This window comes from Gallinula chloropus (assembly GCF_964237585.1).
Source record: "Gallinula chloropus genome assembly, chromosome: 12".
Taxonomy (NCBI): Eukaryota; Metazoa; Chordata; class Aves; order Gruiformes; family Rallidae; genus Gallinula; species Gallinula chloropus.
Genome location: NC_140097.1, coordinates 1,790,020 through 1,810,018, shown reverse-complemented (window position 1 = coordinate 1,810,018; position 19,999 = coordinate 1,790,020). Strand labels below are relative to the sequence as shown.

The 19,999-nt window shown below is 50.8% G+C and overlaps 1 protein-coding gene across 4 annotated transcripts in view; it reads left to right on the top strand.

Annotated features, from left to right (window-relative positions):
- The window catches only part of ITPR1 (inositol 1,4,5-trisphosphate receptor type 1), a gene marked incomplete at its 5' end in the record, with an annotated part of 159,646 nt that overhangs the window by 102,968 nt on the left and 36,679 nt on the right, over positions 1-19,999 (top strand). For all 4 annotated transcript variants that reach the window (XM_084269793.1, XM_084269792.1, XM_084269791.1 and 1 more), the window contains 3 exons: positions 12,023-12,203; positions 12,823-13,076; positions 18,746-18,946. In XM_084269793.1, the coding sequence (XP_084125919.1) occupies positions 12,023-12,203; positions 12,823-13,076; positions 18,746-18,946 (636 nt within the window). The remainder of the gene's footprint in view (positions 1-12,022; positions 12,204-12,822; positions 13,077-18,745; positions 18,947-19,999) is intronic.

Below are 19,999 nucleotides of genomic sequence, written 5' to 3'. Positions count from 1 at the left end.
CAACCATTCTGTCCTCTACTTACCAATATCCCTGAGCACCTCATCTACCCATCTTTTAAATCCATCCAGGGTCGGTGACTGAACCCCCTCCGTGGGTAGCCTGTGCCACATCCCCACAACTGAGCGCAGCCATGTGATGGTCTCCCACTAACTTCAAGATTTCCTTTTCACAAAATACACTGCAAAATTTGTCTGGCCTCATGTAGAGCCAGGAATTGATGATGATCCTTGTGGGTCCCTTCCCACTCAGGAGGTTCTGTGCTTCTATGGTTTGTCCGCTTACGGAAGCTCGATGCACTTACACCAAACCCTGCACTTTCTGTGGTCTCTTACCCGGCTCTTTCTGCAGTCTGTGGTGTTCTGGTAAGTTCTGCAGATGCAGGAGGTAGGGCTTCTCTGCTCTGCAGCCTGCAGAGTGGATTCTTCTCAGGTCTTACAGCAGTTTCCAGTAAACTGCCCGTGGAAGAGTCATCCTCAGTCTCTGGACTAATTACTGTTCGTTTTGCATCAGATACATTTGTCATTGTGAAAGTTGACAGAGCCGAATGGGCCCGCTCTGAGGTCTAACACAGTTTATCTTCATCTCACAATAATATATATTTTGGTTATTATGAGCAGCTCTGGCTTTATAGGGAGTGGATAACTTCTGCTGAACTTAAGGTGCTGCTGTGTACTGGCCTTTGGAGAGCAGGGAACTGGTGGGACAGGGACAGGTTATGTAAAAAGGCTTTTTGGCAGCAAAGACAGAAACGTGTCACCCCTGCACAGCATGTTCCTGACTCCTGGTTTTCACACGGGAAATGAGCTGGGCCTGAAGTTAGGCAAAAGGTTTGTACTGACACACAGGAACTCGCACGCGATGGCTGCAACACGGTTAATAATGGGAGTTCCCGGGTAACTCCCAGGAGCTTCAGTGGGAGCAGAGATCCCCGTGCTGCTGGGAAGGGATAACTGGAATAGGTGTTCCCGCTTCATTAGGCACATGCAGGGCTGGTATTGAGGTTAGGCAAAGTAGGTGGTTGCCACCTCTAGCAGAGAAGCAAATCTAGAAATGTTCTGTATTATCAATGTCGAGAGGGATTTTTATTGTTAGGAAAACCAGCGTGGAGGGGAAGCAGGACAGGGAAAAACACTCCTGGTTTTCCTTAGGAAAGAGATGAAGCTGGCGGCGTGTGGCACGGCGAATCCCCGGCCGCTGTTTTACTATGAGGGGGGATGAATGTGGGTAGAATAAATGAGCTGTTGTGGGAGGAAGACAGCGGTCCCTGCTCACTTCAAGCCCGGGATGGAAACTTCTCTGGGTTATTTTTAGGTTTTGGAATTCACGTCGAGAGGCTGTCCGGCTCTTGGGTAACAGAGATGCTGCTGGAAGGGCTGTAGCTGTGTCCGGTGAGCTTGTGGCTCCCGCTCGGCAGTTGGGTGTTTTCCTTTCCGTGGGCAGCCTGCCCTCGTTTGTCAGGAGACAGGAGCGGAGGTGGAACCGCGGGGTCAGAACCGGACAACAAATTAACTTGACAAACGCTGCAGCTCACTGAGCTGCAAATTACATAAACCCCTTTATTAATTTACATAACCCTCAGCATCCACCTCGGGAGAGCTGGCGTCAGCGGGTCTGCGCAGAGCAGCCCGGGCTGGGGAGGGGGGATGGCCCGCCGGCCCCACACTCCTCTCCAAAACATCCCCCCCAGGATGCTGGCTTGGGTGCGCTCCACATCTCCTTTGGGAGAGATGGAAGCTTGGCCCATTCCCTGCATGCACCACATCACAGCGAGTTCTCCTCCATTGAAGCCAGCCCAGCGAGTGAACAATGGAGGGGGAGATTGCTGAGCACTTCTCCTGCGACGCTTGTGTCTCATCTGCCCCATACCAACGACAGGCACCCTTGTTCTGCCTCACCTCCACAGGGCTTTGGGTTTCCTCCTGGGTGGAAGTTAATGGCAAGTAAAGTCCCTTACGTAACTCCCTCTCCATGGAGACTGGGGCTGCTTGGTTAAGTAGGGATCTTCTCAAAAGTTGGATCTCGTGACCAGTTGCCCTGGTGTTTTCAGGAGGGGAAGGTAAAGTGAGGTTGATGGCATCAGTTTAGTTCCAGGCAGCTTTGAATCACTGCCCCAAAGTGACACGGTGAGTAGCTGCCCCCTTACAAGGGTGACGATGCCACCTTCACCCTTCATCCACAGCTCTTCCCAAGATGGGCTCAGGTACAGGGGATGAGGTGATGTGTGTCAGCACCCCAGCAAAAGGTGATTATTTTTCAGGAAAGAATTGGGGATTTGCTCCTAGCTTGAGGGCATTTGAGTTGCTGCTCCTGTGCAGGGGATGATGATGGTATCTGCTCTACACTCCTCTTTCCCCCAGCAGCTGATTATGAGATGAGGACCACCACAGGACCAGAGTACAGCACCAGGGAGCCCCTGTCACAGCATGGCAAGAACAAATCAGCACTGTGCTGAGCCAAGGTTTGGAGCTCACCGTGTATGTGTGAGGCTCTTTGAAATGTGACTGCATGAAAAGCTGCGTGGCTTTATGTTGCTTTAACTTCCAGAGCTGCTCAGCTCAGCCTGCAAAGAGGAGCCCAGCATTTTGTGCTCTCTCCTTTAATTGCTCATTAGGGTTGGGGCCTGTGGCCCTGTGGTACCCACTGCTCACGGCAGACCTACCCTGGGGGCTCTGAAGAAGCAGGTACCAGGAACAGCCATTAGCCTGGTTCAGTAGGACAGACAGGTTTGGGTAAAGTGCTGGGCTGACACGACTTTCCTGTCTCCAGCTCTGTCTTGCGTCGAACAGGGATTTGCACTTGGGTCTGGCTTCTCTCCTCACGTGTTGCCACCCGTAGGAAAACTCCAGCACGGTGAATCATGGTGTCCTTTGCTGAGCTTGGTGCCTCGAACTGTCCCGGGGTGATGGGTCGTTATTAGATAACTGCAGAATTGATGTGCTAGAGGAGCTGAGTCCAAAGCTGTCCAATTCCTGCTCATGTTCCTGGCATGCAGGAGAGCCCAGACACAGAGAGCCCAGGGTGCTGCCTGGGATGGGGGGCTCCTCAGGGACCCTCAGCCCTCACCTCGGAGGCAGCAGATCTGTGTCCTTCAGCCTGCTTGTAGCATCAGCGACAGGAACGGAGGGAGGAGCAGTACTAAAAAAACACACAGTGCAATAGCAGGACCAGCCAGGCAACCTGCTTTATTCTTATTTTGGGGGTTTTTTTTCACCTTCTCTGTTGGCCTCAACATGTCCTGTCCCAGTTGGGTCTCAAAACACTCACGGTTCCTTTTTGTGTCCACAATTCCCCTTCAAAATCAGGAGAAAACTTTACCCAAAGTTTACAGAAGTACCGGTGACAGCAAACATGAGCTCGGTGGCACACTGGTGTGTTAGTGTCTGTGGCTTGGGCTTTAAACCACATTTACTACCCCAGAGATCTGCAGCAGTCACAGGTACCTGTGAGTGCATGAGATCCCCTGGGATGGAAACTGTGCTTTGGAGAGCAGGGTGTCTTTGGATAGCTGAACTTTTGTCAACAGCGCTGGAGAGCTTTCATAGTTGATTTGAAAAACCAAACCTGTTTGCCTGTCCCGGGCAGAACTCTCTGACGGGGATGTTGTACCTTGTGTGTGTTGTTTTAATCGTACCTGTTTAGGGAACTAATGCAAAACTGGCAGGCTATCTGCATGGAGTAATTAACAGCTGGGTCTTTCACCATTTAAATGAGATTTTTCTCAAATGAAAAGATGCTTTTTTATTACTGCTTTTTACATCTGGAGTATGTTACCTCAGAACATGATATTTAAAAGAAAGAAAGAGGTGGTGAGGAGCTCCCTGGAGAGCAGCATGCTGCAGGCAGGGACCTCATCCTTTGGGTAGAGCGTGCTCCCCAGAAAGAAGCTCTCAGCAGATCCCGAGCCTCCTTCACAGCTCAGTTGCCTCTGAAACAAGGCGCTGGTGATGAAGTTGGCGCCAAGGAAATCCCTGTCCTGGTGCCCTGTTGATCCCGCGGTGCATGAGGAGCCTCGTGACGGCAGAGCCCCAGCAGCACGTGGCCTTTCACGTGCACTTTGATGCCCTTTGCACGGCGAAGTCTCAACCCCAACTGGCCGTCGTGTGAACACCCAATGAGCCCAACAACCCTACTGATAACGTGCTGAGCGAGCCGAAGCCCGCCAGGAATCATTGCTGCAGAGGTGGTTCTGTTTCACTGGGGGCAGCAAGATGCACAGGTGGGATTGGGAAGGGGGTAGGCGAGGTTGCAGCGATACCACTGGCAGTCTCTGATGCATTTTGGGCCCCTTGGCGTTCCTGTGCCATCACACCCTTCGGCCCAAAGTGGAGTTTTACACTGGATTTTGAGGTGCCTGTATGGGTGGGAAAGGAGAAGAGGAGCTACCTCAGGGTTCCACTGTGTTTCTTGTCCACCGCTCTCGGCAGCCGGGTTTTCTTCATGGCAGTTGGGGACCTTTTCCACAGCGATCCTCTCAACATTTGGGTGCCAGCCTGTTCTTGTAAGGAGCAGGGACACAAACCAACAATTCCCCTTATTCCTCCCTGTGGGATCCAGGTCCAACAGCAACTTTTCAGAGGATCCCTGGCAGGATTAGAGCCCTCCACCGCAGGCAGAGGCAAGCTATTCAGAAAAACAAGGTCATGCTGCCTCCTTTTCTTTCCCTTTTTTTTTTTTTTTTGGGGTAAGCACAGGAATCAACAAAGCACTGTTATATAACTTCTATTTATATCCCACTTGCTCACTAGCTGCAGGCATACGAGAGTAGCTGGGAAGGGAATTTAATGAGCTCTCAGGGCTTGCTCACCTTCCAGAGCGGGTAGGAGCCAGCTTGTTTTTGAAGTGCGTCAGCAAATGAAACTGGTGGTGGGTGGGTGGTTTGGGTAGGTGGACTGACTTGTTGCTATGGTTTTCTTTAATTCCTCTGTCTCTCAAGAAGATCTTACACTTTTTTTTTTTTCCTCTCTCTCTCTCTTTTGGGGAGCCTGCAGACTTCCTTGTTTCTCACACCTACGCAGAGCCCGCTGGTTCGGTGGGGAAGTGGGATTCGCGCTCCCGCCGTGCCGGAGCCCCGCGCGGATTAACGGGGTGACCCCGGCGGGTGCGTGCTCCCACATGTGTGCAGGAGGAACTCAAATTAAGGCTCCGTGCTGAAAGCAGGTCAGGCCCCTGAGTCTCCCACGCCTTGGAGGCCATCTGCTCCGTCTGCGGGGGGGATTTAAACCCCCAACCCAGCAGTCACATTTCTACCTGCTGTTCCCCCCTCCAGCTTTGGTGTGCCCTCACCTCCTGGCTGTCATCCCATGTCGCTTTGTTGTCCCAGGCTTTTGGGACTGGCTCTGGAAGGGACTGTTCCTCAGTGAAGTTCCCTCTTTGTCTCCTCATTGGGGAAATGACTTTAAATTGCCTCGAGATGTTTAGGTGTTGCTGTAGGAGAACATGTAGGGTATAAGGGCTCTTCCTGAAATAAGTGGTGGAATTCTGCTGCCTTCCTTTCAAGCTGAAGGGGAAGAAGATGAGCATGAAGGTGGGAATGATGAGCATTTACGTGGGTCGGTCTGTGTACGCTTGTACCCCTCCAAAATCCCTCTCTGTAAAGTGGGGCTGAATCTCCATCTGGGTGTAGAGATGCCCATGGCAGAGTTTGTCTTATTTGTGCAAAACAGAGCTGGGAAGTCCCCCTTCTGCTTCCAGGACAAGGTTTATTTTACAGTTTGCAAAAAAGAAAACCCAAACCAGGCAATTGAGGTGTTCTGGCAGATTTTCCTTCTGGGTTCCTTTCAAACTGTGAAGTACGTTCGGCACGAAACATCTCAGTTGCCATTTCCTGAAGCTGTGCAAGACTAATGATATCTATCACTCACGCCCCAGAGTGATGGATCTTTAGCGAGCCGGGACTCACGAAAGACTTCACGAGAAGAGAGGGATCAGTGGTATTGAAAACAAATAAATGGGGAGGGGGGGGGAGAAGGGAGCAGAGCTGCGTTGGGGTTTTCTGCGGTGGAAGCCCTCACAATATGTTTAGGCAGCATCTAAAGGGTTGGCATTTGTGCTCGTTCCCCTTCAGACGCGGTGCTTTGAAGCAGGCCGGCTGCAAGAAACGGTACGGGGGTGGCGAGCTCTTTCCACAAACATCAAGTAGCACACAAGTTCTGCATTACTTGGTGCTGGCAGCCTGTCCGGATAACCCAAGCAAGTTAACAGCCCTGTAATAATTTCTCTCTAGCGCTGCAATAAAATGCCCTGAATCGAAGCCAGCGAGCTGGTCTTTCTCTTGCATCTGGAGGGCCTTTCCTCTCTGAAATATCCCTGACTCGTCGAGTTTACGGGGTATTGTCTGTTCACCAGCATCAGAGAGGCAGGCAGGGAGGTGACAGATGTTTGCTTTAATTTGTGAGGTGTTTGGGGCTTTGCTTTCCCTTCTTTATCAGTAATCAAATGGCCGTTTTCCTGGGGAATTCTCTGGGGTCTGTTGGGGCGGTCTGGCAGGGTTGGGTGGCTGTGGTTTGTTGAAACAGCTTTGGGAATTACAAGAGGGTGCGGTCCAGAAAATCCTCCATCCTCTCCAGGATGACGGCAATCCTTCTTTGGGCTCAGCAGCCAAATGCTTTCCCAAAACCAGACCACCCTTCTTTCAGGAGGAAACACGCCTCCGAGCAGACGCATCTTTAAGCCCGTCGCTGGGTTGTAGTTGTATTTCTCACAGCGTGGTGGTTCAGGGCATACAGTCCAGCCTGTAATTCCCGAGGCTGGGGCAGGAAGCCAAGCTGCTCCATGCAATACAATTAAATTGCTGCTTCCTTTTCTTGGTTGGCAAAGCAGCTGTGACTTCAGGGCAGATCCAGCGACAGGGTAACTGCGCAGAGGCAGGTGCTGCCAGGGAAGGGGACAGCACATGCTGGCCAAACTGGACAAGCCTTTCATAGCCCAGAGCTACAAATACAGCCAGTTCTTTTTTTTTTTTATTTCTTTTCTCCCCCATACCAGTCCTACACTGAGCCCAGACTCATCGTTACACTTGTGGATTAGTTGGCTGGGTCTGTACCCCATACACCTTACACAGGGGTCTCCATCCCTCCGCTGCACTTTGAGGCTCTGCTCACCAAAGGGCAGGTGTCAGTTCTTGCAGGTTAAACTACCAGTTGCTGGTACATGAGATGCACTAAGGAGCAGTTGTCCATGCTGTGTGGTTACCCTGCCGCTCCCCGGAGCTGCCGGGCAGTTAGCAGAGCTTCACTTCCTCCCATCTTTGGAAATACTTATGTTCTGGGTTGAAGATGCTGGAGGGCAAGGCAAGGAGGGAGGAGAGGTGAAATGTGCCCATTCTTTGCTGATTCCACCCCCACTCCCGATGGGATTCTGCAATCCAGACTGCTAATGATGTGTGGTATTAAAAATGTGCCAAAAAAAACCCACCACAGAAAATTACATGAGTTCTGAATCAAATGCCAGCAAGCAAAGACTTCCAGTTTAGCAAAACAGGTAGGTAAATATTTAACAGTTTATGTAAATCACTTGGAGGGGTGAGGATACCAAGTTCCTGGGAATAACTACAGAGGAGACATAAACTTTATTTTTTTAAATCAGTGGCTGGGAGTTAGAGCTTAGTCACCTGCTTCTGCCAGTTATTAGCTGCTGGAGCAGATACAGACAGGCACAGTTCATCACTTCCCATGCCTTCTAAAGCAGGGTAGGATGCTCTTCCCAAAGATGCGTTACTTAATCACAGCTTTGGGCTCAGTTAATGAGCGAGAGCGACGGGCTGATGGTGCTGAGGTGGGCCAGGCTGTGGCTGAGCACTGTGCTGCGATTTAATCTTGGCCTTTGATTTATTTTTCTAGTGACGTCAGTCGCTTGGTTTGCAGCTCGTCTTCCGCCGCGTGTTTTGCCTGGACCAGGGAAGTGAAGTCGTGTGTGGCATGGTGGTTGTGCTCCCTCACAGTGCTCCTTTGGCTGGAGGGCGGAGGGGTAAGGGGGATGCTGTGCTCTGTGTGAGGGTTCTGGTTGGATTTCTTCAGGAGCAGAGCTGGGTGATGGAGAGGAGAAGGAAGGAGAAGTTATCACGCAGGTTCCCTGGTACCTGGTGGTGGTTTAGTAGAGCACTTGGGATGTCAGGAGAAGGAATCGGTGTGGCTGGCTGTGCAGACCTGCAGTGCCTGGGTAGGTGGTTCTCCTTCCCTCCCTTTGAAACAAACACCGGGTCCTCAGAGCGCTTGATGTGTCACGTGCCTGTAAAAGCAGCAGCGTACTGCTGCTTGCCTGGTGCTTGATACCCACATGGAAACAGAGCACCACAAAAATACACGTATTCTCCAGGCACCTACCAGGCTTCGACCTTGCAAGCCTTTACACCAGAAGGTTTTCCCCTCGTGCTTCTTTCCATTGCCCCAAGGTTGTCATGAAGGAGTTTGTGTAGGTGGTGGTGGCTCCGTCTTGAGCACTGATCAAGAACTCTCTGCGTGATACCCTCGCACACAGTAGCTGTGTGTTAAAGCTCGTGCGTGTCGCATGCGGGTGTTCCTGAGCTTCCTTCTGTGGCTGTGCAATTCACTGCAGTGGCATTATCGCTGATAGTCTCACATCACAGAGAAGTCTTGGTCTGTTTAGTCAGCTGGGTGCTGTGCTCTGTGGCAGTTCGTTGAGGTATGTGTACTTGCAAAGCTGGTTGGTGGGTCCGGCATTCATAAAGCAATGACTGTTCTTTGGTGTCAGGTGATGTCTGTTGTTTCATGGGGCCCTTAGCAGGTGTAAGCTGTAAAACATAGCTGAGATACATGGAGTTTCATACCACGTGATTGTAGCTCTGTGTGAGCAAGCAACTGGTCCACTGCCAGCGTCTTGAGTGAAGATGGAGCTCGTACCTTCACTCGCCTTTCAGGTGGTTTCTCCTCTGCTACCTCGTACTGGGATGACTGGGTACAGTGCACCTCCACAGGACAGCTCACAGTGCCCTGCCCCGCTGTGGGTTTCTAAGGGATGGAGAAGTTGGGCATGGCCAGACCCACAGGATCTGTCTGGGACACGAGGAGCCAGTCCCAGGCACAGTGAGCACCAGGCACAGTGAGCACCGGTCACGCTCCTGCTGACATCTTGGCTTTTGGCATCAGTCCCATCGGGAGGCCCCCAGGGGCACGGCTGAGGCCAAACGCTGCAGTGTCAGTGGTGCACTGGAAGTGCCGTTCTTCAGCGCCGCGGATGAGCGTGGAGTTTGGCTGCTCCCCTCATCCCAGGCAGCTCCCCTGCACACCAGCTCTCTGGGCCAGCTTGCCACCACGTGGCAGGACCCTGGCCCACAGTACTCCAACGGGGCCGCTCTATTTCCATGCTAAAAAGGAAGAATTTAATTTTTCCCAGGTTTTGCTTTGAGGGTCTATCTGTAAATAAATCCTGGGATCTCTGTCATCATTATCACCACCAATTACCTGCTAGAGCACAGCTTGCAAGATCACACCTCTTAAAATAGCACACCTTTGATAGCCGGCATGTGGTTGATTCATATGTGTGAAGGTGTTAGGCATCCTGACCTAAACTGAAACAATCACTCTGTGACAGCCATTGAATGCACACGCAGTGCACACCAGAAAGCTTTACTGGAAACGTTCCTTCCGTTCAGTTTTTTTTCCTCTGAACTGCAGTGGAAAGTCAGTTGAGAAGCTTGAAAAAAAAATTGACCAAAATCAAGCCTGTCAGCAAGTAACAATGTCTTGCATCTGAGGTACTTCAGTGTGGTTTATTAAAGAACTTTTCCTTCACTGCTGCTTCATTGTGGGGAAACTCCTCCTGCTCCTGAGATGTGTGGCCAGGTGACCACCACCATCCACCTGACAAGCGCCCAGGTTGGTTTTCAGGGAACAGTTACCCTTCCTCAAACTGGTGGCTTCTCCTGGTCTATCTGTAAAATATTATTAACATGCTCATCGTGTAGGGCTGGTAGAGTAAAGGTTTCAACATGCAATTTAGATACAAGCTCTCCTCTTTCTTGCACCCAATGGGCCGTGCTTCAAAGCTTGGTGTCAAAATAGCCTGTTGGCTACTGGGCAGCAGCTCTTGCAAACCATGTTGGTGCATCTGGTTGTTGCGATTGAAGGTTGATGTGTTGATGCATCTCATTGTTATGATAGAAAGTTGATGCTGTTCTGCCCACAAAGTCTCATCAGGTCAAAGAACCGGTTTAGAATAAAAAAAGTATCTTAAGTCAACTGTCGTTCAGACAAAGGATGTTGTTACTGGGGTATGTTTTATGGGAATATGTAACACAAAGTATTGGGCTGTCTGTTTTCTTGGACTGTTCGAAGGGGTGTCAGGAGAAGGTACAGAAAAGCGTGGCTGGCAATGAGGATGTGCTGTGCCCGTGCTGGGATCTTCTCCTTTCCCTCCTCTTCAAGAACAACCTCTTGAAGAGTTTACCTGCGATGCTCTGGGCAGGTAGAAGGAATTGCAATGTGGGAGGGAGATCTCAGGTGAATCCTCAGGTGATCCTCAGGTGAATCCCCTACGAAGAGAGGCTGGGGGAGCTGGAGTTGTTCAGCCTGGAGAAGAGAAGGCTGCGGGGGGGACCTCATTGCAGCCTTCCAGTCCCTGAAGGGAGCAGAGGAACAGGAAGGGAATCAACTTCTTTAAAGGGTAGGTAATGCAGGACAAGGGGGATGGATTAAAGCTAAAGGAAGTAAGGTTTAAATTAGATATTAGGGGGAAGTTTTTTTACAGAGAGAGTGGTGAGGGGCTGGCATAGGCTGCCCAGAGAGGGGGTGAGTGTCCCATCCCTGGGGGTGTTCAAGGCCAGTTTGGATGGGGCCCTGGGCAACCTTGTGTAGCTCCAGGCCTGGAGGTTGGTGTCCCTGCCTGTGGCAGGGGGTTGGAGCTCTGTGATCCTTGGGGTCCCTCCCAACCTAGACCGGTCTGGGATTCTATGATTCTTGACCAACTTCTTTAAACACTCGTGCTGCTCCTCCGCCTGTAACCAGGCGCAGCTTCTATCCCTGTTTCAAAGCTGTTCAGCACCATTCTGACTGGGGCTGCTTGGGAGTGATCAAAGGCAGGAGCACGGCCTTGTGCGCTCCGCTTCGCCGGGAAGCGCAGGATATATCGCTATTCCCACTTTAATTTGTTTTTTCAATAAATCAGGCTTCATTCCTATTCATCACGTAAAGCTGTTGGATCGTGAGCCGCTGCAGAATGCTAACTAATTTCATAAGACTCTGCATAAGGTGACCCACTTACAAGTTCATCCTTCAGTCGTGTGTAAGCTCTGGTCCTGATTTATGTAACAGCATATTGGTTTCATCAAGAATTGTCTGATCGCTCGCTGTGTTGGCTCCTTTTTGACCTGTACATGATTTGTATTCTCCTCAATTTTGGGAAGAACTCCGTGTCTCTCTGCACATATGGGCAGAAGAACATTACTAAACCTTCACAAAGTAGTCAAGGCTTCGGGGGTTTTCTGCTGCTTAAAGATATATTAGAGTAGGAATTAAAAGGGGGTTTAAGAAGCCTGGTGCAGATGGGGCCATGGAAACTTAGCATGAAATATCCCTCGTTACCTTGCCCTGTTTGTACGATTTTGCACTGTGATTAACACTGACTATTGTGTGTTATGACTCATGGTCCCTTTGATTCGGGGGCGGGAAGGCAGGACAGTTCTCCTTCCTCTGTACATTGCTCACGCTCTTTTGTTTCTGAGCTGAGAATCAAATTATAGATGATTCCACTGCCTTTACCTTAATTCCTTGTACTTACCTTAATTCCCCTGCCGTAGAGAAGTGTGCTGCCTGAACACACAAGGGCTGGAATGATTTCTTGCCCTTAAAACTACAGCTGGAAGTTGTTAACGAGGGAGCCAATGTACCTGAGACGCTTGGGCTTCCTTAGCAATCAGATGTGTGTCTCTGTTGCTCTGGGTTTTGGTTTACCAAAAACTAATTAACCTCCCAGTCCTTCAGGTTCTCCGATGGCACAGAAAGGTGAAATGATCCGTGTTCAAACCTGTGTGTGAAGATACAGACCCTGTTCCCTTTTTTCTTGCAGCATTCGTTCTTCTGCCGACTGACGGAAGACAAGAAATCGGAGAAGTTCTTTAAGGTGTTTTATGATCGCATGAAAGTGGCACAGCAAGAAATCAAGGCTACTGTCACAGTCAACACTAGTGACCTGGGAAATAAAAAGAAAGATGAAGACTCAGAGCGAGATGTACCAAGCAGGAAAAGAGGTACTCCCTGCTTGTTCTGTTTCTGGAGTGACGAGGGAGGAAAAGGCTGTGTCTCGAACTCTTTTCGGTTGATGCAATAATGCTCCGATCTCTGATCCCACAGAGCAAAGTTCAGAGATCAGTGGTGCCCCGGCTCAGGATTTCAAGAGCTTCATCCCCTCTTCATCCATTTGTGCTATTGAAATGATGAAAAGTCTTTCTGAGATGAGACTCTGCCACCTTGTCTGTCGTGACAAGCTGCCCAAATCTGATCGGTAGTAGCGACCCTGGACTGGGGGTTGTGGTCAGTGCCTTCTCTAGCAACAAGTGGAGAATTCCTAATGTTCTTCTCTAGCAGGTCCTTTTATCCTAACTCCTGGTAGCGCTAGATGTGTGGCCCTAACCGATTAATAGCCGAATCGTTTAACTTTAATGTGGTTCTCATACAAGGTGTGAAGAGAGTGACATGATACCCTTCTAAACCCGAGCCCCTCGCTTCACACTAAACATACTTACCAGAGCGAACTGATGATGAGTAGCTGGCCTGCGTGTGAAACCGCGACGGGAGACGTGTGAATAGATGTGTCTGGTCCTCTTTGTTCGGTTTGCCTGAGGAAGGATCTGTTCTTGTGTCTTTTAGTGAGAGAGCCCATGACCCAAATCACCGAGGAGGTCCGGGATCAGTTACTGGAGGCCTCCGCGGCCACGCGAAAGGCCTACAACACGTACCGGAGGGAGGCTGACCCTGACGACCATTATTCGGCAGGAGAAGGAGCCCAGTCCGCGGCTGACAAGAGCAAAGATGAGCTGGAGATGAGTGCAGTGATCTCCATAATGCAGCCCATCCTCCGGTTCTTGCAGCTGCTCTGTGAAAACCACAATCGGGACTTGCAGGTACAGCCGGGTGCTGAGCAGCCACACTCGCGTCGCCTCGTGCAGTCATGTTGTCATGTCAGCCCTGCTAATCCCAAGCCTTTTCGAGCTGATACCTGACTGACTATTCCCTTTGGCCTCAGACATAATTCAAAACCATTCCTACCTTGCTGGATGAATTCAGGGAAGCCCAGTTATCCAGTGAGCAGTGGTATTTTCAATATATAGAAGAGGCACCTGTATAGATCAGCACCTGATGTGGCTTCTTAAAAGTATATACTTAAAGCAAGCAGGTGTTCTGCTGTGTAGTTACCTGTCTGCTTTTGCGAGGGGAAGGAAGGAGAAGGAAAAAAAAAGACATGTAGGACAATCAAAAGAGCATTAGGACTTTGGTTCCAGCAGCCCCCAAGCATCTGCTTGCTCTCCAGCAAACAGGTTCTCGGGGGTTTTCCTGATTGTTTGTGTGGAGTTGAACACGTGGGGATGGTATCAGGAAGCTTCTGCTGGAGCTGGATCTGGTGAGGGATGTGGAGGGCAGCAAGAAGGGGTTTGAGTCTGTACCTGCAGCAGGTGGGGAGAGCATGAAGGCTGAAGGGGGCGGGGGCACTGGGTGATAAAGGACATGGAGAAGTCCAAGGTGCTCAGTGCCCCCTTCACCTTGGTCTGTCCTGGTAAGACCAACCTTTGCATGCCTTCAGTCCTGGAGGAAGGAGACTTGGGTTAGGAAGCATTCCAACAGAAGTTGGACATGTGCAAGTCTGCAGTGCTTGGTGGGATGCCCCATGCCCGCTGAGGGGTGCTGGCGCCGGTCCTGGGTTCTCCAGTCCAGCCGGGAGCCTCAAAGAGGACTAAGGGACTGGAGCATCTGGTGGCAAGAGGGGCAGAGGGAGCTGGGAGAGGTCAGGCTGGCAAGGAGAAGGCTCAGGATGTCACCCACGGGTATAAACTCCTGACAGGGAGCTGTGAAGAGGACGGGGCCAGGCTCTGCTCGGGGATGGCCCGTGACAGGGCCAGAGGACTTGGAGCAGACAGTCTCCAGAGGCCCCTGCCAACCTCAGCTGCCCTGGGATGCTGTGTGACGCGTCTGTATAATGTTAACCAGCGAGCCCAGAACTCCTACATTAGTAATCCTACCCAGCCCGCGCCTCCGCAGGAGATAAAGAGTTTTCTGCTTACAAATGGCCGGCAATTAACGTGATTTTTGTTCCTTGTAACCACTGCCGGGATCAGAATGGAGCTGGCGAGAGGCGCAGCACAATGTGCTAACTGCCCTCAGAAAGGAGCGGTAATTGCCGTGATTGCGCATTGTTGAGCAGCGCTGGGGCCCTGCGTGAGCGCCCCGCAGCCCCGCCAAGCCCCTGCCCTGCCCCGCAGCCGCCGGTGGCTGAAAGCAAGTCTGTATGGTAATGCCCCTGCGCTGCCACCGCGGCGTCCTCGCAGCCGTGTGGAGGTGCTGAGGGTGCCTACAGGAGGCTTTCTCCTCATTTTATGGGTTGGTTTTTTTTTTTCCCCTGAAAAAGCCCTGTTTGATCCTTGTTTTGTCAAACAATTTTCGTGCCGTTAGCGATGCCGGAGACAAGGAGGCCGGCAGCTCTCTGTGGCAGTGGTCCAAGCCACATGCACATGATCCTCTGCTGCTGCCGCCTTTGGCTAGGCACTGAAAGCTGTAGCAGCAAGGTTGAACTCGAGCCAGCACAGAAACTTGGCCTGAGCTGTTTGCCATCCTGAAAAAATCAAGTTCCCCCAACAGCAGGTAGCTGCATTCAGCTCTGGGAGAAGAAAGGTGCTGGGTTTTTCAATATATATATATATATATAAAAAAGGTGAGATAATTTTTCCAGTATAATCCCCTTGCTTCTTGCCTGTGTCCTTCAGCTCTGAAGGGAGGTCAGGGTGTCTGGAGCCTCAAAATCTTGGTGTCTGCAGCTAGTCCCTTGTAACTGAACTCCTTACCAATACTGCTGATGGACTCAGTGCTTCAGGGAGTCAGACAGAGCTACTCTGGAAGCCAGATGTCTGTCTTCCAAAACTGCAGAAGCTTGACTGGAATTAGAAGTGAGTAGGGATCCCCTCCCAGGGCAGTTGTAGGTCTGTCAAACCAAGGGGTTTACAAGCCTTTGGTAATTGTGAGTAGCCTGATGTTGTGCCAAGCCAGGAGAAAGCAAGTCACAGCTGTAGGAGCTGATCGGTGCTGAGGAGGAGGAGGAGGGAGTCCCTGAACTGGCTTAGGGAGTTGCAGTGCTGGGCCTTCAGCATCGCTGGGTCATTCCCTTGCGGGTAAAGCTGCAGCCTGATCCCTGCTGCACAGGCAGGATGCTGTCCCAGCTTACACCCAGGCTCTGGAGGAGGAGGAGGTGCAAGGTGGTCTTCAAATGAATGCCAGCACCAGGGCTAGTGGGTGAACACTCCTGGTACCCTCTTGAGGATGCATGCACCAGGTTTTGCTGTGGGCTGCTCTTGATCTCGGCACACAGGTATTTGGGTGCTCCTATTGAACTTGGGTTTGCTCTGCCCCTTGATTCCAAGTCAGAGCTTAGCCTTGGAAGCAGAGTTGTCCCAGCTCCGTATCCTGTAGCCAGACTGGGGTCAGGTCTCTTCTGGCCAGGGCACTGCCCCAGCAGTTCCCTGAGGAAGTGCTCTCTGTGCCTTCTCTGCCAGATGAAGGTGTCCCTGTTACACCACAGAATTGATCACGAGAACTGAAGCTCGTGACAAGCTGAGCGAAGCATCCAGGGAACGCTCTGCTGGGAGCAGGAGCCGTGCTGGCTGGAGGTGAGGAGGATTCCTGGCACAGGGAGTCGTGCCCTCTCTCTGGAGCTGGTGCCAGTGATACCCAGCAGCCTTCCACCCAGCCAAGCCTGCAGCTCCAGCATGACACTTAAAAATCCCATTCCCATCTTCATGGGAAAAATACAAGGTTCCTGTCCTCCTCTTCAATATCAAACATGTTATTTCTGTGAGATAAAAATACTGTAGTAATGCACTAGCCAGCCCTGCCCAGATGAAAGGCCTGAGTTGGTAGGTTAAACACTGGTTTTGTGGGAATTCATACAAGTTCTCACACTGGATTTGACTCCTGCTTTTATTCATAATCCCTGGAGACAAAGCCCAGGTAATAAAGAAGAGGAAGGCTCTGCGTGCTGCCGGAGAGCGGCTCCATTGTTGGGCTGGCAGAGCAGTGCTGCTGCTGCAGACAATGAGCTCGCTGGGGTTTAGGCATAGAAGCCTGTGTGAGAATTAACTTAATAAGACCAAAGAGCAAGGCTGCTTGCAGTGAGAAATGCCTTGCCTCACCTGATGGCCTGTGAAGAAGCCTCTGATCATTTAAAAACTTTGCTAAAACTTCTCATTCCCATTCGTTCTTGTGAAGTTTTTCTTGTCGGGGATCAGATTTCTGCTAAAACAAAGAGTATCCAAAGAAAATACTTCAATCTTTGGGGGAAATTACCCACTCCAGTGCTAGAACTGTGTCTTCCAAGGGTTTCATACTCATCCTTGCTTGTACTAACTGGGATGATACTCTGCAAGTAGCCAGTTTGATTCCCGGGCATCGTGTTTCTGCTGAAGGGTACTTGGCATTAAGCTGCATACTGGGGGAAATGGTCTCCAGTGTTAGAACTGGGTCCTGGTCCTGCTTTCACAAGTGTAGCCCTGTCTGGTCCTGTATCTTACCCTTCAGCTGCAGGAGGGCAGCCAGAGAGGGACTGGGGTGCAGAAATCCTTCCTGGGGAGGTGGGGGGCCCTGGCACAGTGTGCCCAGAGAAGCTGGGGCTGCCCTGGGATCCCTGGCAGGGTTCAAGGCTGGGTTGGATGGGGCTTGGGGCACCATTGGAGGGCCCATTCAAACCGGTCTGGGGTTCTAAATGGGGAGGACCAGCCTCCCTAAGAATGAGCAGCAGCGTGAAGTTAGCTAAGTATCTCCAGGAGGTGGTTCCCAAAGGTAGGGACTCAAACACTGCCTGACTCTGATGCTCTTCATCCCATCAGGAAGTGTTTCTCTCTCAGGTGAGGATATAGGATCCTTCCAGGTAGGCACCATGGATGCTCTTTTCCTCCTTTTCTCCTCAAGATCCCCAGCCCTTGTGTTCTGGCCGAATTGGCAGCTCTGTCACTGGTTATTCTGAGTGCAGGGAGGTCTTGCAGGTGGTACGGACCACAGGTTCACCCCCACTGAAGGTGCAGGACCCACTCTGCAGCCTGAGAGATGCTCTGGATGACAGAACATTAGGAGCTCGATTTATAGTGGCTGAGACAGCAGCAAACATTCCCTGGGGTAGATTCTTACAGTGCAGCAGGCTCTTGCTTTCTACAATTTTTCCCTTCCCCTTGTTTACCCATCCAACACTGTCCTTCTGCCCCCCATACCCTATTCCTCTTCTTTTTGTTTATTGCCTTCATATCAAGAAGCTAAATCTGATATAAACCGAGCTCTAACCAGAAGAGATGCTGTACTGCAGCCAGAGAGCATCTTGTTTCATCACTTTTGGTATTCCCCATTATTTTTGCCTCTTTTTTCCCCCCAGAGGGAGGGCGCGAGCTCTGCTTTCCATAGCATCAACCTTTCTGCAGTCTGACAAGTTAATCAAAAGTCAGGATCCTAAATGAGCAATCAGTGGAAATGTGCTGAATCACTGTCACCTTTAGTCTGCGTTCATAGACAGCATTTTCCTTTTTTAGCTTCAGCCTTGGATGGATCTGGCAATTCCTCAGCCTGTTTGCCTTAGAAGACTTATTAGCCTGACGCAGGCGCGGGAGGCAGCCGGTTAGCAGTGTTCCTCTGTGGGCTTGCAGAGAAGACTTTGCTGGTTCCACAGGCCCATGCATCTCATTTTCCTGAGGGGTTGTTTTTTAACCTTTCAAGTGTTTTATAACCTGCTAGAGTTAAGCTGGAGAGGAGTTGTCCTGCTGAAGGAAAAGGAAGTGGTAGCGTCCATCCGTTTTAACAGCGCTGACAAACAGCATCTGAGTCACTGGGAAATGGGTTTTCATTAATTGTCCTTTTGTTTGTTTTGCTTGGGAATGGTTTTGTTTGGTTTTGGGTTTTTTTCTTTTCATTTGAAACACAGGAGAGAGGAAACCTGTTTCATCCACGCTGATATATGTGGAGTTTCATTGGAGGAGCTGCTGGGCACCAGCAGCTTCGGGCAGGGATCGCAGTGATTATGTGGGAAGAAATGCAGCAGAGGGAGGTGTGTTTCAAGGCACCTTCCTTCAGGGCATGAGAGGCAGGTGCTTCCTCGCTGCTGCTCACGCAGGTGGTGCTGCTCCAGCCAGGGAGCTGCTGCTTCTGTTTTCCAGAAGGGTCTGGGGAGGAGGAGAGAGCCTTGGGTGATGGTCAGCAGTGAGATGTGGCAGGTAGGCTAGAAGGAGAGCTTCCAGGAGACCTTTCTGGTCTGCAGAGTGGCCCATTCCACATTGGGTTTCAGTGCTCTCTGATGGATGCACTCTGTTTAATGCTGCCTGTCTCCTGTCAGATTTGAAGCCAGCAGGCTTCTTGAGAGCAGCGTGGTGCAAGCAAGCCCTGAGCAAGGCTTAAGCTGCTCGTCCAGGCTCTGCTGAACTCAGAGCGATGCTCCACGCAGTGCAGTTGCAGATGGATGAGCTTAATAAAACGTTTTGATGTGAACATGAGTTTGTATGGATGTTTTTCCCCCCCCCCTTCCCCTCCCACCTGGATGCTCTCCTCCCAGAACTTCCTCCGCTGCCAGAACAACAAGACCAACTACAACTTGGTGTGTGAGACGCTGCAGTTTCTCGACTGTATCTGTGGAAGCACAACTGGTGGGCTTGGACTTCTTGGCCTCTACATAAACGAGAAGAACGTAGCCCTCATCAACCAGACGCTGGAGAGTTTGACTGAGTACTGTCAGGGGCCTTGCCATGAGAACCAGGTAAGGCACCTGTAGCCATAAAAAGCATCATCCTTCCTCCCCACACCCACAGCATGTGCTCTGCAGGGCTTGGTGCTCAGTCTGCTGGGCTTGCATTGGCTGGCAACGCTGCTTTACTTGCCTGACAGAGGAGTTTGGGGTTTCAAGGGGTTTCTTTTTCCCCTTAATAAACTCATAATAATCAACTTCTGTTTCTCAAGGCCTCCTCTGAGGAGTCAAACCAGGCAAAGCAGTAGAGGTTTTTCTGCTTTGCTAGGATTTAACTTGTTTTATTAGACTTGACAGACAGGGAGAGTGGGGAATTTCAGAACCTGAAATACTTCGTGGTAAAAACGATGCTAAAACCAAGCTCTGTTGCCTGTGGTAAATGAAGCCAGGAATGGGCTCCCCCTGGCCTGGAGCAAGAAGGTTGAGCTCTGTACCTCCATTAATGAGGGTGAACACAGTGTTGAGGTTGTTTTCAGATATAGTTGTGTGTAGAACCAGGTGCCCACTGTCCATGGGCTTGCTCAGGGACATGGTGGTGGTTCCTGATGAGCATGGTTGGGTGTTGGTGAGGACCTCCAAGTGTCTGCTGGGGACTGAGGCAGCCTCTGTCCAGCTCCCCCAAACTGTACTTGCCATCACCAGTATGTTCTGCTCCAAGGGGAAATAGCTTTGAGTGGTGATGGTTTAATTAACCACGTTCCTGGGAAGGCAAAACTGAATGATGAGAAGGACTGTAGGATAAAGCAGGCTTGGTCTGCTCTGTGCCTTGAAGGTTGAAGGAATGTGGGGAGATGCTTGGTTTGCATAAGCAGGAGTTCTTAAGTGCTGGAGAACTACTCTTTGCTCTAGGATTGGAGGGCAGGGGTAGCTCTGCTCTTCCACTCCACCGACCCACAGGTTTCACAGTGTGTTTAGAGCAGCATCACCAGTCAGTCAGACCCACTTCTGCTTTCCATCTAAGTGTGACTCCTGCTATAACTGTTTCAATGAGTAAAGTCAGAAAACCTAGAGTAAACAATACTAGAGAGATGGCCAACCCAGAATAGTTCCCCAAACTCCAGCCAC